General features: G+C 33.6%; 1 protein-coding gene across 1 annotated transcript in view; it reads right to left on the bottom strand.

The window, feature by feature from the left end:
• Positions 1-288: 288 nt before the first annotated feature.
• Positions 289-23165, bottom strand: part of LOC111053227 (integral membrane protein GPR180) — a 28619-nt gene continuing 5742 nt past the window's right edge. The window contains exons 2-6 of the mRNA XM_039425334.1: positions 18830-18995; positions 12526-12759; positions 6118-6255; positions 4113-4368; positions 289-539 (exon numbers count right to left, since the gene is read on the bottom strand). Coding sequence (XP_039281268.1) covers positions 313-539; positions 4113-4368; positions 6118-6255; positions 12526-12759; positions 18830-18995 — 1021 coding nt within the window. The 3' untranslated portion in view covers positions 289-312. The remainder of the gene's footprint in view (positions 540-4112; positions 4369-6117; positions 6256-12525; positions 12760-18829; positions 18996-23165) is intronic.

A 23165-nucleotide genomic window follows, 5' to 3' on the forward strand; every position in this document is an offset into this window, starting at 1 on the left:
CTGCTAGGTAGTGGGAGTGATTAGAGGAGGATAGAGCATCGGACCTCTCCGTCTTCGAGAAAGAGCCGTGTTAAAAGTAATTTATCTCGAACTTTAGCTGATATAGATCGCACTGATCAGAGATGATACAGAATGCACTATGGCTTTGTTTACTGAGGTAGCGGTTGAGTTTCCTTTCTCTATGTATTCTTTGTTATGTAAATTATTATCTATGTATTCCAAGACCAGGTTCATATTGCTTCTCATGGCATTTAAGCTGTAGCATGAACATGTAGAGAAGATTTGACCAATTTGCTTAATACTTGCAGCGTATCACGTGATGACCTTAGTGATTTCGTGGGTGATGGAGTCGCAGGAGCTGGCCTGCCGCAGTTCGGCATATCCGACACTGTTGATAACATGAGGCGCCTCGTTGAACTCGTCCAACTCCTCGCGAGCATCCTGCTCGTAAGCCAGCAGAAAGTACTGCTCACTGCGCGTTGGCCACAACAGGTGAGCCATCACACAGTACGCCAGGCAGTCGGCTGAATATGTGATACCTAAGCAAACCAAACATTAATTGGTACTACTCATTGGAATTACACTACTCAGTTTCTTCTTCTGATGATGATAATAATAATAATATTGGGGCACCGAGCTTCGCTCGTTATTTATTTATTGACTTTTGATAAACCGAACACAATTCTTTAAAATAACTGGGGAAGTACTAACAGGCACAGACCAAAACTGCTTCTATCCCGAATTTTGATTTATACACTATAAATCAAAGACCTTAAAGAGATATAGACCCACAATGCCTATGCCTTCCCAATGATAGCTCTTACTTGAAATTGAAGGCCGCCATTGGGGTATTTTAGCACGAGATATTATATCTATATATTTGTAATACTATAGATTACAAAGGCATTGGTATATAATAATCTTATAGGTTGCCCTCTCAATGGCCGATTTCAATTCCAAGTACGACACTAGCGCTGCATGTGAGTCCATGCATCTTTAAGGTCTTTGCTATAAATAGTCCAGAAAGTAGGTTATGTTCCATACACTTGAATTCAGGTTCAATTTTCTGTTCAAACATTTGAAAACAAAAAATGTATAATTTAAATTATATACAAACCAAATTGAGTAACAACATAACACTCACTAATCACTTGAAATTGTCAAATAATGATCAACTTTGAAAATTATGATATACTCTAGTTTAGGAGGATTATCATGTCATGTCAACAAATCAGATTATGTTGATCAAATCGATTAAATTGTCTAGCTAGATAAAATTTCTCGCTGATTGATTATGATTACACAGCTCGAAATAATTCTGTCTTTCTCCCACACAGGCACACGCATCTTCTGTTATCGAGAGACCACGAAATTATCATTTGTTTTCCAAGGACGAATTATCCTTTTAATATCATTCAGCGAGTTTTCCAAAGAATGAGACCTAGTGCAATCGAATCTTTATATCATAAACCTACTATGTTCCAAATTTTCGTGAAAATCGTTAGAGCCGTTTTCGAGATCCGTAAAACATAAATAACCAAATATAAAAATAGCCAGATATAAAAATAACCAGATATAAAAATGACCAGATACAAAAATAACCAGATATATAAATACAGAAATCGCTTGCTTAATATAATAGAATACAAGGTGCGCCAGAGAAACTTACTTATTTGAAAGGTCAATGAAAACAAAAGTACTTTAGTTATTGTTTTATTTTTTTTTGTCATAGTCATTCAATATCAGCTGTTTTACATGCATGAAATCAAGCCGGTTAATAGCTGATTGTACTACAAATAAAACATATGATTCTCATTATAGCATACTATACTGTAATAAAATCATATGTTTTCTTTACAGTCAAGTATGTTTCTTTCTTCCGAAATAGGAACAGCAACACTGTTGCAAAAACCCGCCGTTTAGCGCTCCAGGTGGAAGTTTTGTCAAGAACAATAATGAAATTTCTGATTCGGGATTTGTAAACTAGGTTATGTTTACAGAATGCTTGTAGTAGCTTCAGCACAAGCAGGTAATGTTTTCTTTTTTCAATGATTCTTCTTTAGATTGTTATGACAAAAAATAGTGTACGTTACTTGGACATGGATGTCTTTTGCAGTGCTCGAATGAAATTCTAGTCTCGGCTAACGCCTCGACTAGAAACATTATTCTCGTCTGCAAAAGGCCCCTTCCTATCCATGTGACGTAAGATAATATTTCATATGAGAATACAATGTTCCAATTTTTTTCATGCAGTCTTGAAAATGACGATGCAGTCAGATAAATGGCGACCACCATTGCGCATACACTGATGAAGTCGATTTTTGAATTTTGTATCCACTCGTTGCAGTAAGTTATATCATAGAGAAACAATAGTGTAAGTAGATATCCCATGGTATAGGGAATTTATGTCGCAACTTTTACTGTTATCTCAAGCCGATTATTGTCAATTTTTACTGTTTTGTTGGGGTGATAGTGTATGAACGGCACAATTTGAGAGACTACCAGCATCACACAGCTGCATAGGAAGAACTACGTGAACTATTGGCTTGGGATAACAGTAAAAGTTGCGACATAAACACCCTATACCATGGGATATCTACTTATGCTATCGTTTCTCTATGGTTATATCAATCCGTATGTTGGCAATAGCGTCGCGAATGTTGTTCTTGAGGACTGGTGTGCAATAGTCTGTGGTCGAACAACATAAACCAGGGATTTCAAATAAGCCCATAAAAAAAATCACATGGAGTCAAATGTGGATAGCGTGCCGGCCATTGGAGATCGCCTCTGAGAGAGGCAACAAAATCGCGTTCAGTCAATTCTTCAACAACAGCAAATTCATAGGGATGAAATTGAAGGTCTTCATGAAAAATTCGTTGGACGGTGGAGTCAGAAATTGCTATAGCAGCTGCGTTTTTGCGAGTCAAACGCCGGGGAGAACGCACAACTGACTGCCTCACTCTTTCGATATTTTCTGATGGTTCGTTGAAGTCCATTTCTTTGTTGAGCGACACTTCTAAACTTCTGAAATGAGTTAACCCACGTCAGAAACGGATTACGGCCAGGAACTGTTTTGTAAAAATTATTTTGTGGAAATACATTTCGATTTTTCTTTGTATTGTGTGGATCTATAAATTCAAAGCAAAATCTTTTGAAACATGAATAAAAAAATGAACATTTCATTTTACATTATGCTATTATTTATCATTGATACTTGCCATTGATTTTGGAATAAAAATTTTAGTATGCTACCTAATGAGTTGGAAAACGAATTTGTTTTGAAAAAAATGGAACAATAATTTATTGTTGTTATATTATTATTAATATGTTGAATATGCCATTGATTAATAATATTCACATTGGGAGATGTGATGATGGCCATTCCAAAGCAATCCTAGTATTATTTTCCGTAAAATAAGGTTAGTTTTTTTACGCATAATATTATGAAGAAATTTATTCCAAAATAAAATTGCAAACTATTAATTATGAATTTAGATGGACTATTCAAATAATTTAGGCATTCCATGACATTTATTTGGCTATTCATCTACTCCAAAACCATAAGTGAAATCATAACCCTATTTTGGACTTTTAAAGTGTTATCTAAATTTGGGAGATAAATGGTACAAGGAGTATCCTTAGTTTTTCTGTCCCAATCAGTGCTTCTCTGTAAAAAAATATAAATAACTGAATTGTGTTTGCTCGGTTGAGTCTAGAACTTAAATTTAAACCCTACCCCAGTCGAGGGTTTAAAATCACGCTGTTTTAAGTTCTGAACTTGACGATTTTTGATAAATCCTTGACTCGGAAAGAGATGAGAATCTAATTCAAGTCCTGGACTTATAAGCTCTTCACTCAGAAAGCGAAATTATAAACTCCAGGGTCTTATGTGATATCTAAACTCCAGGGTCTATTTGAGTCCTCGACTATGTTAACGCTCTGACTCGGAAAGCCAATTTTCTGACTCCAGAGTTTAAATCCGGTTAAAGTCTAGAACTTAGCTAAATCCCGAGCTCGGAAACCGGCCATGAGAGTTTAGTCAAACCATCGGCTGAAGGAAAGTAGGCTAAAGCAGATAAGAGGTAATAGTTATTGAAAATTGTATTCATTACCTAAGAGAAGTTTGAACCTCCAAAATGCTGGAATCTGCATGGCGATGAGGGCCAAAATGGGGAGGTAGATGAACCACACCAGTGCCGATGCACCGAAGTGTAGAAAAAAGTTGAGCTTCTTCGAGTTGTGCTCATACAACATGGTCGTCCTCAGCTCAAACAGAAACCAAACTATTATCTGACATCTGAGAACGAGTATTAGCCAACCTGGCCACGTCTGATATTCATCTATGTCTTCGATGATGTCCACCTCGGTCTACAAAATTAAGAAAAAAGGTCAACATCAAATTGATTAGCTAAAACAATAATAAATATTATTTGTCTTCTTTTAAAAGAAGAATAGATTACAACATTTTACAGAATATCCTACACTAATAATATTAATATCGGGGGCCGAGCTTCCTCTGGAATACAAAAGCATAAAAAAAATTATTACGAAAGAAGAAATTATAATAATATGCATAGTTCTTACAGAAATGTTCTATCTAATCAGTGATATATATTTATGTAGATGATTGAATTTTTTATGTCGTGAAAATCGTTACAGCCGTTTTCGAGATTCGTAGAACATAAATAACCAGATATCGGGGACCGAGCTTCGCTCTGGAGTACAAAAGCATAAAAAATTTATTACGAAAGAAGAAATTATAATAATATGCATAGTTCATACAGAAATGTTCTATCTAATCACAGTAAATTGAGATTAATTCCCAGAGGAATGCAAAAATTTCCCTCACAAAGGCCCGGTTGCACAAGAGCCGGTTAAATTTTAATCCTGATTAACTTCACGTGAACCAAATCAGAGAAGACCGTTTCAAAAAGATGGATCCACTGGAATTAATTAGGATTGAAAATAACCCGGGATTTTTTGCAACCGGCACTAAGTACCTGATTGAATGATTAAAAAAGTTCAACAGCTGAGTCATAATTTTGACACAGTCCCACACACATGAACTCGCTCACTCACTTCCATCACCAACAGACAACGAAATAATTATCATCAGCTGTTTTTCCAAGGATGAATAATAATTTTCCTTTTCATGTCCTTCAGCGAGTTTTTCCAGGGATGAGACCTAGCGCAATCGAATCTTTATATTATACACCTACTATGTTCTGAATTTCGTAAGAATCGTTAGAGCCATTTTCGAGATCCGGTGAAATACAAACATATAAACATCTAAACATATAAACAGAAGTTGCTCGTTTAATAGTATAGGATTACTGTCATATCTCTAGAGAAAGTACAGATCATCATCTGTACTAGTTGTCTATAGTGAGGTCCACGTTATAATGGCAGTGAAGAAAGATAGGAGGATCCTCAGTTCTGTCAATGACTTCTATAGACGGTAGCTGATACATGCTTATTGATGTAATATTAACTGTTCATTCTGGTTTAAAATAATTATTATTTACTAGTAGTTCTGTGAACAGTAGACCTCGCACAGTTGAAAACCACCGCCTCCTATAATACTGTTCAACAGAGTGAATTATGTCCTGTCCTGAGATATTGGTGTGTAAACAACTAAGGACTGTTTGGGTTGTTGTATCTACAATAATTTGTTGTAAAAAAATGATGCTACTATCATCAAAAGATTACCAAGTTAGAAGCAAAGAAAATTATTAATAATATGCTACTTTGAGTTATCAATTACTTGCCTCATCGCTTGCAATTAATAGTCCACACGACAGCTGCCTTTTTACTAAGTTACATTGAGATATTAATTGCATGCGTCATTGCATGCGATTAATAATCCACTCGGCAGCTGATTTTTTATGAATAATTCTAAAGTCTGATTTTACGGTAATATTGGCGTTAGAAGGAGACTCTTTTTCCTTTTGTATTATCCTCAATTTTTTTTGGAAATCAATACTTTCCTTACCTATGGTAATAGGGCAAGGAAAGTGATTATAGATGTTAGTTGGTTGGTTGACAACAGATCAGCACAGAATATATTGATTTGGAATAATAAATTGTTGCCTTAAATAAAGTAAAACAGCTACTAACCATATTCCAAACGTAGAGTAGAATATGAACGACTCCGTAAACAAACCATATGGTGAAAACCAATGGTTTCCACGTCAACTCCATGCGTGTTACCGCCCATCCTTTCGCTAGCAGCAGTAACAATAACATGAATGTCGTCTGAAAATTATAAATAGAATAGATTAATCATTAAATACCTAATAGATTATCTTTGAGACTAAAGCATTAGGATAACTTGAAGCTACAAGGAATGCAGGCAACAAATACAAAAATTAAGGCTATTCACTACACTTTTTCATTAAAATTGGATAATCTTTTTCAATATAATTGTTAAGATCATTATAAGAGTGAGAAAAAGTGGCAACTGAAATTTCTGTGGTCTTATAAGCGAATTATGGGTTGTTGAAATGCTAACTTTCCAGATTCCGTTTTCTTTCCAGATCATAAACGGTTTCGACAATATTATTAGAACTTCTCTCAAAAATTCAAAAAATGTATCTTTCAAAACTAAAACATTTCATTCTCCATATCGTTCATAAATAAAACATTTTTTGTAAATTCGATAACTTGTTTTTTGGCATTAATCGCGAAAAACGCATATAGAACAAAGCCAATGATATACTGAATGTATTAAAAAAAAACTCCAATGGAAAATTCGAAACCGTTTATGATCTGGGAAGAAAACGGAGTTCAGCACTTCAACAACCCATAACTCGCTTATAAGACCACTTAAAAATTTCAGTTGCCACTTTTTCTCACTCTTATAATGATCTTAACAATTATATTGAAAAATATTATCCAATTTAAATAAAAATAAAAATGTATACCAAACAGCCCTATTACGGCTGAATGACACCAATTCTTCTATTTTTATCTCCGCCAACAAAATTTTATAAATTTTATCTTCCTATACTTCATAGATGTTGCATAAACTATTTTAAAATTTCACATTAGATAAGGAATCATAAGTGAAAAAGTTACTTCCACATGTTATCTCATCATGTTCAATGTGAAAAATCAATGTTCAATTACTCTTTTTTCCTTAATTAATAAACTGTGAAACTATGATTTTAATATTCAATTTTTATAGAATGTAGGATAACAATAAAAATCTCAGATATTTGAATAAATGCAAATTTGCATTTTTTCTGTGTGTGAGTGTTTTAGAAGAAGTGTGTGAAATTATTGAAACATAATTTCAATAAAAAAGAATATTGATAGCACAAGCGAACAGCTCAACACAAAATGATCAATACAATTAATTCTATGTACCGGGTATCCCACGAAGAGGTTTTCACGTTTGATTTTATATTACGTGCCCATTCATACACCAAACTTTTTAAATTTTACACAGTTTACAAAGTAGGTTCTAAAAATAATCTGAGAAAATTTCAACTCCGTAACCTTCGTAGAAACAAAATGGCGGCATATTGAAAAACTATACCTAAAGAACATTAAAACGGTGTTTTTGGTTTTATAAAATATTTTTATTGTTGCACTTTAGGGCAATATGACTTGAAAAAAAACTAGAACATACCCTAATCAAAAACCTTAAAGTCCAAAATTATTAAAATTGAAATCCATCCACAGCAACACACTGATAACAGCGCTTAAGAAATTATTCGTAAGCTCTTAAAAGAAACTCCGCGGTATCCGGAGAAGTTCCTCTTCTATTTATCGTTTTAGTTCCTCATCATTATTGAAGCTATGGGTATAAACTTTTTCCTCCAAGTCACCCCAAAAAAAAGTCACAAAGAGTTAAATGATAGAGAAACAATAGCGTAAGTAGATATCCTATGGTATAGGGCGTTAATGTCGCAACTTTTACTGTTATCTCAAGCCGATTACTGTCGATTCTTACTGTTTTGACCGGGTAAGAGTGTATAAAAGGCACAATATGAGAGACTACCAGCGTTATAAAGCTTCACGGGAAAGAACTACGTGGACTATCAGCTTGAGATAACAGTAAAAGTTGCGACATAGACGCCCTATACCATGGGATATCTACTTATGCTATTTTTTATCTATGGTTAAATCTAGTGATCGGGGTGGCCAATCTACAAAATCACTTCCACGACCAATCCAACGGCCATGAAGTTTGTCATTATTACTAATTGCTTGACATGATTTGCGAAATGTGGTGGAGCACCATCTTTTTGGAAGATTGCTTGATCCATTTCTGGTACCTTCCAATGAGGCAAGACTACTGCAACGTAGTGAACAAATTGATTGATTGATTGAGTACTTTATTTATGTAGATTACAATATATACTGGCTTATACACTTATATACTATAGCTTACAATACAGCAAAATTATAGATGAATTTACATAATATAGACTAAGAAAATAATTATTGAACTGTATATGATCTGAAAAAGCAATTTGTAATATAATAACTATAGATAATTATATTGTTATGCATCTGCATAAATTGGCGGAGCTTTGGACATATCAATGTCCATTCTTCGGAAAGAATATTAAAAACATCCTCCCCAATAACTCTCTACCAAATCAGATGAAAGTAGTTTTTATAGGAAGCGAATTGGTAAAATTTTCAATATGCCGCCATTTTGTTTTTACGAAGGTTAGGGAGCTGTAATTTTCCCAGAATATTTTCAGAACCTACTTTGTAAACTGTGTAAAATTTAAAAAAAATTGGTGCATGAATGGGCACGTAATATAAAATCAAACGTGTAAACCACTTTGTGGGACACCCGGTACCTATATACAATAATATGATAAGTGGGAGTGTAGAGTTCCATTTGATACACATTGCTGCCTGTTACTTCACATAAAACTTTGGTTTTTAAATACTATACTGGCTACCTATATGATTGCGTTTTTAGAAACCATCACAATATTAAATAAACGTCTCAGATCAGTTTTCATTTTAACTAATTCTTAAACAATTAACAAAACTTGATCCTATTCTAGAACATAGAGACAAACAGACTATTTTATAACCCCAAACTTACACAAGTAAAGCTGCGTTTACACAAAAGTTATTAACAAAATGTTAATAACTTAATCCTTATCTCTATATATAAAAATGAATATCTGTTTGTGTGTTAGTTTGTTTGTTTGTTAGTTTGTTTGTTCCCTATAGACTCGAAAACTACTTGACAGAACGGTATGAAACTTTGGAAATATGTTGTGTGAATATTGGGGATGTTTTCTGACCAGAAATCTCTATATATAAAAATTAATATCTGTTTGTGTGTTTGTTTGTTTGTTAGTTTGTTTGTTTGTTCCCTATAGACTCGAAAACTACTTGACAGAACGGTATGAAACTTTGGAAATATGTTGTGTGAATATTGGGGATGTTTTCTGACCAGAAATCTCTATATATAAAAATTAATATCTGTTTGTGTGTTTGTTTGTTTGTTAGTTTGTTTGTTTGTTCCCTATAGACTCGAAAACTACTTGACAGAACGGTATGAAACTTTGGAAATATGTTGTGTGAATATTGGGGATGGTTTCTGACCAGAAATCTCTATATATAAAAATTAATATCTGTTTGTGTGTTAGTTTGTTTGTTCCCTATAGACTCGAAAACTACTTGAAAGAACGGTATGAAACTTTGGAAATGTTGTGTGAATATTGGGGATGGTTTCTGACCAGAAATTTGAATAGGGGGGCTAATAATAATAATATTTATATTAATCCATTTTACAGACCCAAGTTTTCGAAATATTGTCGGTTGAGCGGCTAACGTAGAACGGGAAGATCATCATGATTCAAGATCATGTTGAGATAATATGATATAGCATATGAACTTACCAGCTGTAATAAGCACGTCACTCTGTGATAAAATTGTTTACTGGTATTAAAACGGTGGTTTTAAGCACATAGGAAGTCCGTATTGAGATTTAAATAAGAATATTGATTGTCAGATAAATTTCATGATTCACCAAATAAAGTCAAGTGTGCACCACTGAGATACATTGATTTTTTGGCAATACTAAGTTCGCCGGGTAAGCTAGTAGATTATATTATATAGATTGAACGGAACTTGACAAACACATGTTCTTTATGTGTATGATAAGTTACGTTCAATCTAATAGAATCTATAAGGATTAAGTTATTAACATTTTGTTAATAGCTTTAATGTAAACGCAGCTTAAATAATGTTGATATCTACGAGTAGACCCCAACATCTTGACTTTATGTTTTCGATTGAATGAAAATAAGTTTTGTGAATCATTAGAATAGAATCATTCATTCAGGTCATAACAATTCAAAAAATTAATCGCATTTAAAAGCCCACAATTAACGTAATTATTTTTACTCATAACGAGCATTGATTAATTCCGTGAGCTTTTTATAAAATCAAAGAAATCGTAAGCAACATTGATGAAAGATGTCAATTGACTCTAAATAAAGATCTGAATTGCAATTGCAATAAAGAATACATTATGGTTGGAAAATAGCTTAATAAGCCCAAATGACTGATTCATCAGAGACTTTCTTATCACAATCCAGTAGGAAGAATTACTCTTATCATAAAAGAAAAAAATCGACAATACTTTCCATTGTGATAACAAGCAATTCTATTTCATTCAAATAATCTTTATTCACACAAGAAAAAAAATACAGCACTAGAGACAATATTATGCATAATGAATATTCCCCACAAAGACGACAAGTCTAATTGTTTCAAATTCTCTACAAAATCATCATTTATCAATTAATTAATTCAAAGATTACATAACAAATTGAAACAGATATAAGGCTAATTTTAAGGATATTTTTATTTAGACGCGATGCGAACGAGTGCCACGAATAGCCTGCTATACGTGAGTTGTGACAATTATGTCGATAAACATGCTCTTTCGAATGTCCCCACAAATAGAAATCACTTTAGATGATTTGAAAGCAGTATACTCACTAAGGTGGCGTAGATCACTGATAATACACTGGAACGAGTGTAAAAATCTTTCTGTACATAATATAAATTTTCCTCAGGGAAGGAGAACGTCACCTTCCTAACATACTTTTCTCTACAAAAAGTAAATGGCATATACTCACAACTATTTTACTGTTTGTTTTTTATTTCTAAAATGAAATTGTTTCTCGTGGCTAGTGGTCAACCTGTATAGATAATACGGTTTCAGGGCCAGTTGCACGTACGTCGGTTGATGTTTAATCACGATTGAATGCTATATTTTAATCGATATTAGCGCTAACTGATGCATTTTGGTTGCACCAAACAGAAAATTCAACAGATTAAACTAACCGGCGTCAAAAAAATTAATTCTGATTAGTTGGCACCATTTTAACGGTGATTAGCTGAAACGATGAAAATTTGGTTGCACATAGGTAGAAATCAAAAAATAACGCCGGTAAAACTAATCGACGTAAAATATTTTTAACAGGCCATTCACGGGGAAATAAATCCAATTAACGCCGGTTACCTATTGATAGCTGTCTTCCAATTGGTTTTTGGTAAAAAAAACTACAAAATTCAAAGTATGAGCTAAATATATGAGTGAATTTCATCCGTTAATAGAATAAAGAAATGTATTTAGCTGATATTAGCATTCAAAATTATATTATAATTTTTGAGGTTAGTTTTCGATCTGTTGTCGTCTGCAGATAGCAGCATAGCACTTGACACTGGCGACAGCCAGAATTTTTATGGTGCATGCCTCTGTATTGAATGGTCAAATTCACCGCTTCAATAACATAACCTCATTTTTACCTCAATACATACCTATCATTATCAGTTGAAATTAAACTCATTTCTATTTCTAATAATATTGGACCATGATCTCGTTTGTTAATCTTTTTTTCAGTTTTAAATTCAATAACAATCATTTTGTGCCATTTGTTCAGAATAATAACATCTGTCGGTTAAATTACATTGTTGCCAGATTGTACTTACTTACGAAGCGCTACAGCCCTGCGTGGACCTTGGCCTCCTCAACTATTCGCCTCCAATCATCTCTCTGACATGCCTGCGTCTTCCAATTCCTCACTCCTAAGCGTGTCAGATCTTTCTCCACATCTTGCAGCCAGCGTGTTCTAGGGCGGCCTCTTCTTCTCGTTCCTTCCATTATCCCAGAAAGCATCTGTCTCTGCATTCTGTTCTCCTCCATTCTCTGTACATGACCTAGCCAGCTAATTCTTCTGGATTTTATATAACGTACAGTGTTGCCAGATTGTGAAACCGTTAAAATCTTGGTAATTTAACCGGAAAACTTAATCGGGGTTAAATATTAACCGACCTAACGAAATAAGGAACAGAAATGAATTCGTAAAACTAACGCTGATTTGTTAATCAGCGTTAATGTCTATATTTAACAGATGTGCAAATGACCCTCAGTCTGTTAAGTGATTGTCTAATAAAAGTAATTCAATGAATGATCAATTGGTTGTTAAACAATGATTTTGAATTCGTCGTTTGACTAGTTCCGAGTTTACTTACTCGTGATAAGATATCGAGGATATCTCCAGCCATAGCTATCCTATGATAGCCGACTCCGTCAATGGAGAACTTGGTGACGTCTAGCAGATTGAAGAGAAGGCCGACAAACTCCAATAGCAGACTGACGGTGAACAGCTTAGTGACGGGGTGGTGCTGACGCGTCACTGCGTACATCTGCAGAGGCACCAGCACCATGTAGCACAGAAAGAACACCAGGTACAACAGTATTGTGTTCTGAAAAATGACATTTCAACCCTTATTAAACAACAATTAACCCTAGAAAGACAACACAAAACAAGCAACGCTTAAAGACAACATGGGGTTACACATGTTTTATTTAAAAAGCTTGGTCTATTAACTGTGCCATCTTTGTATGTATATGAAGTTGTAATGCATGTGAAAACGAGTGGTGTGATCCAGAATTCAGATGTTCATGAGTATAATACGCGAAACAGAGCAGATTATCATATAATGGGTCACAATAGTAGGTTATTTGAACAAAAACCAGATTATATTGGTAGGAAATTTTATAACAAGCTACCTCAAATCTTGAAAAGTAATGATGATTTAAAGATTTTCAAAAAACAAATGAAAAAATATTTAGTTGATAGAGCTTTTTATAGTGTACAAGAATTCCTTTCAAACCTAAACTAGGTTGAACTACTTAGTGTTAGAATTATTATGTAATAACATGACTTGTCTTATACTCCATGACTGGAGTCTTTAGGACGTAATCTAAGAAAAAAAAAACATAACCACAACGGCTAAAAATAAACTTTTTACTCGTGATATTTTTCAAAGTTTTTTGATTTGTAAATCATCAAGCTATCAAAATGAAAAAGTTTTCCCAGGAAAACATTTTTTTCTGTACATTACTTTTTGAGATATGAGCGCCTAAAGTTTCAATTTTTGGGACAGAACATTTCAAATTCGGTAAGAGATAAATCCATGAGATTTAGAGGATAGATTTTTCATAGTATTGTTGATCGAGTGAAACAAAAATTTTCTGGAAATATCAATTTTTAAGATAGTTATTCAATTTACTAAAAATAACCAAAAATAACTTTTAGTTGAGTTATTTTTGTTAAATTGAATAAGTTTTCCATAAGTTTATATTTTCAGAAAATTTTTGTTTTACTAGATCAACAATACCATGAAGAATCCATCCTCTAAATCTCATGGATTGATATCAATTGATACATCGATTAAATGGTTTATTAATTTTGTAAGTTAAGATTTCTAAGATTGATACTCGTTGCAGCACACAAACCTCTGGTTTTGCTGGCAACGCCTATAAGCTAATTTTGAGAAGAATTATTATTTATTTCATGTTAATGTTTAAATCAAGTTTTTAATTGTGTTTTTGTTTTGAAAAAATTGTATTGAATTATGGCAAATAAAGAATTTGAATTTGAAAATTTGAATTTGAATTTGAATTATATCGTACCGAATTTGAAATGTTCTGTCCCAAAAATTCAAACTTCAGTCGCTCATATCTCAAAAAGTAATGATCGGAAAAAATGTTTACCTGAGAAAACTTTTTCATTTTGATAGCTTGATGATATACAAATCAAAAAACTTAGAAAAATATCACGAGTAGAAAGTTTATTTTTAGCCTTTGCACAGCCTTAATATATCTAAAAACTACCCGTCAGGCTTGCTTCGCTCGCCGTATCCGTCTAGCCAGGACCACCGACTGGATCGTCAAAAAATGAGATCAGCGGGCTCGCTTCGCTCGCCTGCATTTTTCATTTGAGCATGCTTCACGCCGATATAGTAACAGGTGTTTTTACCAGCGTTTTTCTACGTTTTCTCAAATTTTCGAGATCAAATTGACATAAAACATTCAAATTCAGTACAGAGGTTCCGCTGAGGTCTTCTACAAATCGAGAGGTCTTCAATATTTCGCCTATGATATGCTCAAAACTGAACATTTTCTGTCTATTAATTGATGAAAGAACTGAGAAAACGCTGGGAAAACGCTAATTTTGGGCGTATCTTTGGCGTTATTTCAAATTCCTTCTAACACAACATTATTACACCCTAGCTGAGATTCTGTACTAAATTTGAACAATTTCTGTTCATTTGTTCTCGATAAATCTGAGAAAAAAGCAAAAAAAAAAACGCTAATTTTGGTCGTATCTTTGACGTTATTGCAAATTCCTTCTAACACAACATTATTGACCGAGCGAAGTGAGGTCTAAGAGCTTGTTCACATGACAGCGATTTACGCTCGGTTGTCGCTCGATTGGCAAATCGCTCGGTTTGCCAGCCTCGTACACATGACAGCGATTCATGAGCGGTTTACGCTCGGTTATGATAAATAATTACTAGGTACAACATCTATGTACTCAATCTTAATATCTTAATCTATGTACTAAATCACTATATTACTCTTAAACATATATTACTGCTCTGATCGAAACCACTCGGTTGACTGAAGACATGTGTACGCTCTCATGCCTTCTCTAGTATATCGAGCCGCCTGGCAACCGAGTGACAACCGAGCGTTGTAGTCTGAGACTACAACCGCCGCGATTCGCCGGCGACTACTAAGAGCCAGTTCACATGACAGCGATTTACGTTCGGTTGTCGCGCGGTTGACAAACCGAGCGATTGCCAGGTATAGGGAAACACATGGTGCCGTACACATGCATCGCTCGGTTTTAATAGTCGCCGGCGAATCGCGGCGGTTGTAGTCTCAGACCACAGCCGCTCGGTTGTCGCTCGGTTGCTGGCGAAACGAGCCTGAAGGCTAGTGTTTTCATTTCTACATTAACTGACAACTGTTTTTATCTTATTTCCCCATTTGCAGGTTGGATTGTACCTTCAAGATTCAAGTTGAATCCGAAAGTCAAACATGTTCAATATCTACTTGAATCAACAAAACTAGAATAAGGGTCTAAATTAGTATGGTGGATGGTGGATGGAAGTTTCTGTTCTACTCAAAACTTGAATTCAAGTTTTCAAAATACTTTCATTTTACTCAAAACTTGAATTCAAGGAAACTTGACTATTGTAAACGCCTCTTATCCTGAACAACTTTTTCCACGTCCTTCCCAACATGTCTTCCCTTCTGGAACACTTGGTTTTTATCGTTGACATTTTTTCAACGGGAATTAAAAACAGATGGACATATTAAACTGAAGGTCCCGGCTGACATATTAAAGTCGTGAGTTGTGAAGCCCATTGACGGCTAAAATTAAATATATATACAGACTAGGTGGGACCTTCCCGTAAGGGACTCCCCACTAACAAAAAGCCATATGAATCTTCTTTTTTCCAACGATTTTAATCTTAATTATGAATAGCCTATAATTTTCTTGCTTGACCTTTACGAGCACTAATTAGATACAATTACCTTGAAATAAACATCTGAATATTAGATAAATAAAAGAAGGTAAATAAATTTATTGATATTGGAAACCCCTCGTTCGGCATTCACTTACTATAATATTATTACAATAAACGTTCATTTTCTTATTTACTTTCAATTATTTTGCGAGTGTATAATTATAAAATTAAATAATGAAGCCAACAATTTCAAAGCTGTGTTTACACCAAAGTTATTAACAAAATGTTTGTTTCTCCGTCCTTATAGATTCTATTAGATTGAACATAACTTATCATACACAGACATGATGAACATATGTTTCTGTCAAGTTCCGTTCAATCTAATCTATAGAGTCTATAAAGGACGGGAAAATAAACATTTTGTTAATAACTTGATCCTTATAGATTCTATTAGATTGAACATAACTTATCATACACAGTCAGGGCCGGAACAAGGGGGGGGGGGCAGAGGGGGCGGTTGCCCCGGGCGGCAGGGTTGAGGGGCGGCAAATTTCTGGTTGCAGAAAATTTGTTTAATACAGTTTGTAAAAGTTTTTAATGAAACGAGCCAAACGTCATAAGTAACGTCAATTAAGTAATTTCAAAACTGCATAACGTAATAATCAAACAATAATTATAATTTTACAATAGCAATCAATATAAATCTATTGCAACGAGTAGAAAACACTGAGCGAGTGAGAGCCCTAATAGCATAATAAGCAGCACAGCAAAGTTTTTTTACAATTTTAGCTGATCGCCATCCCACTCAATGCCAGCCTCACTGCCATGCCGCCCCCAATCAGTGTTGCCAGATGTGGGGAATTTTCGCCTAGTTGAAAGGTAAATTTTTACTCTTAGAGTAAATTTTTAAATAAAAGAATTACTCAATTTGAAAATATATTTTACTAATTCTAAAGCTGGTGAGTTGGCAGACACATATAAGGAAGACTTGAACAAAAAGGAGTTGATATCTGAAATTGAAAGTTTCAAAGGCTTTGCATTAGGAGTGGATAATAAATTGAAAACGTCTAGTGCTTCCACTTCATTAGAACTCATTTTAAAGAACAAGCTGGAAGAAATGTACCCAAATATCACAACAGGACTTAAAATATTCCTCACACTACCAGTATCGGTTGCTACCGGAGAAAGGAGTTTCAGCAAGCTCAAGTTGGTCAAAAATCACCTAAGAAGTTCTATGTCTCAACAAAGACTCACTGATCTTAGCATTATTACCATTGAACACAAGCGAGCCTCAAACATTAGTTTTGATAAAGTGATCAAAGAATTTGCCTCCAAAAAGAGTCGTAAAGTAATCATTACAGATTAAGTTATGATGCATCTAAAGTCTATACTACTACGACCTACATACCATTATTTATAGTGTGAATATTTGTATGAATTAAAATACTTTATAAAAACTATCTCAACTTTTCTTAATTTATTTGTTTACCTGTTCCATTTTTGTTTAATTTGTGAGGGATTTTTTTGTGGGTGAAGAGGGGGAGGGGCGGCAAATTTTAGTTTGCCCCCCCTCAAAAATTGTCTAGATCCGGCCCTGTACACAGTCATGATGAACATATGTTTCTGTCAAGTTCCGTTCAATCTAATCTATAGAGTCTATGAGGACGGAAAAATAAACATTTTGTTAATAACTTGATCCTTATAGATTCTATTAGATTGAACGGAACTTGACAAACACATATGTTCATCATGTGTATGATAAGTTATGTTCATTCTTATATGATCTATCCTATCATAGCCACCTCTAATACAAGGCCCCGGCCTACGATATTGTAACATCGCAGTGTAGGCCTAGAATCTAATACATGATTGGTGAAAAAGATTTTGAAAAAATACCAGCTGATCTTTTAACATGAATAGGCAGCTGGTATTTTTTTAAATATTTTTCACCAATCATGTATTAGATTCTAGGCCTACACTGCGACGTTGCAATATCGTAGGCCGGGGCCTTGTATTAGAGGTGGCTATGATCCTACACTATTAAACGAGCAACTTCTGTTTTTATATTGTTTATATGTTTGTATTTCACCGGATCTCGAAAACAGCTCTAACGATTCCCACGAAATTCAGAACATAGTAGGTTTATAATATAAAGATTCGATTGAACTAGGTCTCATCCTTTGGAAAACTCGCTGAAGGACATTAAAAGGATAATTATTAATCATCCATGGAAAAACAGCTGATAATAATTATTTCGTCGTCTGTTGGTGATGGAAGTGAGTGAGAGAGTTCATGTGTTGGACTGTGTCAAAATTATGACTCAGCTGTTGAACTTTTGTAATCATTTAATCAGGAACTTGGTGCCGGTTGCAAAAAAACCGGGTTACTTTCAATCCTGATTAATTCCAGTAGATCAATCTTTTTGAAATGGTCTTCTCTGATTTGGTTCACGTGAAGTTAATCAGGATTAAAATCTAACCGGCTTTTGTGCAACTGGGCCTTTGTGAGGGAAATTTTTTGCCTTCCCTTTGGGAATTAATCTCAATTGACTGTGATTAGATAGAACATTTCTGTATGAATGTTATTATAATTTCTTCTTTCGTAATACATTTTTTGCACTCCAGAGCGAAGCTCGGTCTCCGATATTTAGGATTAAGTTATTAACATTTTGTTAATAACTTTGGTGTAAGCGCAGCTTAAGTGGATCTAATATGTGTTTGAATGAATTTTTTAATTAATTACTTTTCAAATGAATTATTTAGAGCAAGTATTGTTTTATGAACTGAGATGAAAGCAACGTATTGATCATCAAACTAGACGTTAGACGTAACACGTTATTGTTCTCCAAACTATAAATTGTGACAAGTTATTGTTGATCGAGCTCACGAGACTTTATTGTTCATCAGACTATTGTTCGACTTTATTGTTCATAAAAAAAGGTTCGTCATAAAATTATATCAAGTATACATTCAGTAATTGTGTTTCTGACAATAGGATAAAGGCATATTACCTGTCTATCAAAAGAGAATTGATAGATGAGCGGATTGAAGCTGCTAATATTTGGATTTCCATTAACAAACCAAATATCATATTCAAGTTCAGCTTCTTCATTGAAATGATGCCACTCACAGGTGGTTTCATTTCGGTAGCATGCGACTAGACTCAGGTACCAAAATCTGAAAATAAGGAAAACGGTTAAAGATAAAATGGTCGTTACACATCATTTTTATTCTAAAGAGGAATTTAAGATAGAAGTATTTAGGATAAATTATCAATATTGAATTAATTTTAACAATTAAAGTTATTTTATTTGTAAAGTTTTTGTGGCAAAGTATTATGAGAGCTTATAGCCTATCATTCTAGAATTAATACATCACAATATGTATTACATAATTATGAAACGATATAAATGTATGTAATATGTATTAAAATATAAAGTTTACCGTTCAAAAAACATCAAACTCTTTAGCTGCGTTTACACCAAAGTTATTAGCAAAATGTTAATAACTTAATCCTTATAGATTCTATTAGATTGATAATAACTTATCATACACATGATGAACATATGTGTTTGTCAAGCTCCGTTCAATCCAATAGAATCTATAAGGATTAAGTTATTAACATTTTGTTAATAACTTGATCCTTATAGATTCTATTAGATTGATAATAACTTATCATACACATGATGAACATATGTGTTTGTCAAGCTCCGTTCAATCCAATAGAATCTATAAGGATTAAGTTATTAACATTTTTTAATAAGTTTGATGTAAACGCAGCTTTAGTCTGATCAGAATATTGATTGTTCATTTATCAAACATGTACAATACCGTTAATAGGCTTCTGAACTCAAAAATCATAAATAAGAACTAAATAAATAATAAAACTTTCATTTGAATAGGAGCACAACTGAAAACTGAACTGAATTGAAAACTAGAGCAATTATTTTTTACAATAAAGTTCCAATACTTCCCGAATTACATAAACATCTTGATCAAAACATTACCATAAATAGAAAGCTGATAGAGAAGTTGTTTAGCCCGATTTAGTTTTCACGGAGTCAGGTCCTTTAGCTGCATAATTTAAACCCAAAAATAAATGACTACATCAGAAGTAAAATAGAATTGAAACGCTCTTTAGACTTCCAAACTTGACAAGTAATTTTTGATTACTAAAATAAGCATGTTATACCTTGAATTGCCCAGTGAGTATAGAATGTAATATTCCATACTATTATTTTATTCCCATACTATTCCATACTATTGCCCAGTGAGTATAGAATGTATAGAATGGTATATTTCATGCTCACTGGAATTGCCAACATGTAGGCTATAATAATATTATTGTTCATTGCCCAGTAAAAAGGTGGATTAGTTTCAAATGAAAATTTTATTAATAACATTTCTCTTTACATCACCAAAATTAAATACATATATAGAGTTTGAGCAATAATTGTTTTTCATTCGTATACAGATTGAGTACTGACATCAAAATTATATCAATCTTTCAACAAGAAACTGAGAATAAATAACTGTTCAAATGAAAGGTTTATAAAATTTCAGGAGAGGAACCAATGTCTAATAAAGCTGCATTACGTCAAGTTAGGCCTTCACATTACAATCTACATATTAAATTTTCTTTTAAATGTAAAGTCAACATAGAAAACGGACCTATCGGTTACTGAATTCTTACTAAATTATTTCTACTGTTTCAGAACCTAACAGAAGTAATTTTAAATAATAAATGGATACATTGTTGAGAAGCAATAAAGGATCGTTGAAGATGTTTCTCGTGTAAAATAATTATCAAATGAGGAAAACTTGTAGGTAATATTATATTAATGATTCCAAGAAATCCGAATTCGGAGAAAATAACAATTCTGAAATTTCCTTATGGTAGGTATTTTTCAAGTTCTTATTATTGGGCGTAGTCTGTGTGGTTAGAATGAATGCAACACTTCAAATTGCAGCCTATGAACTAGACAATACAGTTTTAGTTGTAGCAACAAGGACAGTGACATGCAACCGGTTAAGAAACTGGAGTGAAGGGTTTTAGCATGACTTTCTCTGGTCGCGATCAATAACAGTCATAATCATAACGGCAGAAACACGTTCCGGACTATTCACAGCGTCTATAGTCGAATAAAGTGATCAGAGAAATCTACATGTGATAATATAACATGTAATGTTCCGTAATGATTTGATTAAAGTCAGACAAAAAGATAGGATTGTCTCATACAACAAATAATTAAGTTTCAATTTGTGAGAGGAGATAAAATACATGCAACATTTTTCAAATATTTATTAAGACTAGAATTTTATTTAAGAATACATTTTTTAATAATTTATTTAAATTATTGAGTTTATAATTGAAAAGTTAAAATGATTTATTGAAATATTCAAGTTTTTCATAGCTTACTAATAGTCCAGTCAAAGAAAGATTATAGAGGGAAAAGTTTGGAACACAATTTTCAACTCCACAGCTCTTTTAAGGATAGTTAGAGGATTAACATATCAAAAGTCCTCACCCCTACCGCCTGTGGTAAAAGGGTGGGGGTGGTTTTAGTGTAAATATACATAAAATTGAAGATAATTTGATGCTCTATCAGCTCATAATCAGACGGTTTTTTTTAATCAATCGCTCAAAAATGATAAGGCCGAAAAGATGAAGATATTGGAGGCAGAAATGTTTTTTCAAAAAATGTCTCACCTTCAGGAGCGGATATCTCAGAAACTATGAGAGATATGGAAAAAATGTAGAAGACAAGACTTGTTGGTAATTTTGTAAGCTTAAATTTTGCAAAGAATACAAATGTTCATAAGATGCATAGTTCCCGAGACATATGCGAAAAATGAGAAAATGGTACTTTCAAACCACCCCCACCCCTTAGCACAGGGTGTAGGGGTGAGGACTTTTGATATGTTAATCCTCTAACTATTCTTAAAAGAGCTGTGGAGTTGAAAATTGTGTTCCAAACTTTTCCCTCTATACCTTTATTTGAGCATTCGTTGCCTGGACTATAATAATAAAATCCATTGTGTGTCACATTTTCATTATACTACTAAATATCGATTTTGATTTTTCATTTTTCAACAAGTAAGATAAAATATAACTGGAATGCATTCATAATTATTGTCCTTGAACCAACTACTCTACTTGTAATTTTGTTTACATGAGCTACATTATGAGAATTCATAATACTGCTCACTAAATTCAAACACCCAATATTTCTGCAATTATGCATAAAAAATGTTCAACGTTTTACTCAGTTGAAATCATAATTTCAAAACAGGTAATAATAACAAGGAGCAAATTCATGTTGAATAGACCTGCAGTAATCCTATTTATAGCTTATTTTGCAGTGAAAAATTGATTATCTCACGTAAATTGTAAACAGATAGAAAACCTTCCTAATTATCAAGTACAGTAGAACTCCAATTATCCGAACTCCGACTATACGAATCACTTTCAGAAAAAAATTTGTCCAAAAAAAGTCCAAGTGCGCTATAATTCTTCCCCCTGCGATGCCAGTGTTTGCGCGTTCGCTCACTATTATCCTTCCCTTGTACATAAGTACATTTTATTTATATTTAAAACATGTGAAACTATCATGTTTCTTTCATTTTATTCAATAAAAAAATAGTGCAATATCAAAACGTAGCTTTTTTTCCCTCCAATGGCAATTTTTTTGAAAAAAATTCCGATTATCGGATTATTTGATTATCCGAATGGGTCCCGGTCCCCATTAATTCGGATAGTTAGAGTTCTATTGTATTTGGTTTTACTACAGCCTAATGATAGGAGTCAATATTGGGGATATTGAGATTCGATGACAAAGAGGTCTATGTTTTAACTCGGATTTTCTTTTGTCTGTCTGTATGTAACGCGATTACGGCCAAACTCGTTGATAGAATTCTATGAGATTTGGCAAGAATATTCCTTTTTCAACTGCGTAAGTACATTTTATTTATATTTAAAACATGTGAAACTATCATGTTTTTTTCATTTAATTCAATAAAAAATTAGTGCAATATCAAAACGTAGCTTTTTTTCCCTCCAATGGCAATTTTTTTGAAAAAACTCCGATTATCCGAATGGGTCCCGGTCCCCATTAATTCGGATAGTTGAGTTACTGTATTTGGTTTTACTACAGCCAAATGATAGGAGTCAATATTGGGGATATTGAGATTCGATGACAAAGAGGTCTATGTTTTAACTCGGATTTTCTTTTGTCTGTCTGTATGTAACGCGAGTACGGCCAAACGCGTTGATAGAATTCTATGAGATTTGGCAGGAATATTCCTTTTTCAACTGCGTGTCGATATACGCAAGTTTTTTGAAATTTT

This window comes from Nilaparvata lugens, chromosome 3, assembly GCF_014356525.2.
Source record: "Nilaparvata lugens isolate BPH chromosome 3, ASM1435652v1, whole genome shotgun sequence".
Classification (NCBI taxonomy): Eukaryota; Metazoa; Arthropoda; class Insecta; order Hemiptera; family Delphacidae; genus Nilaparvata; species Nilaparvata lugens.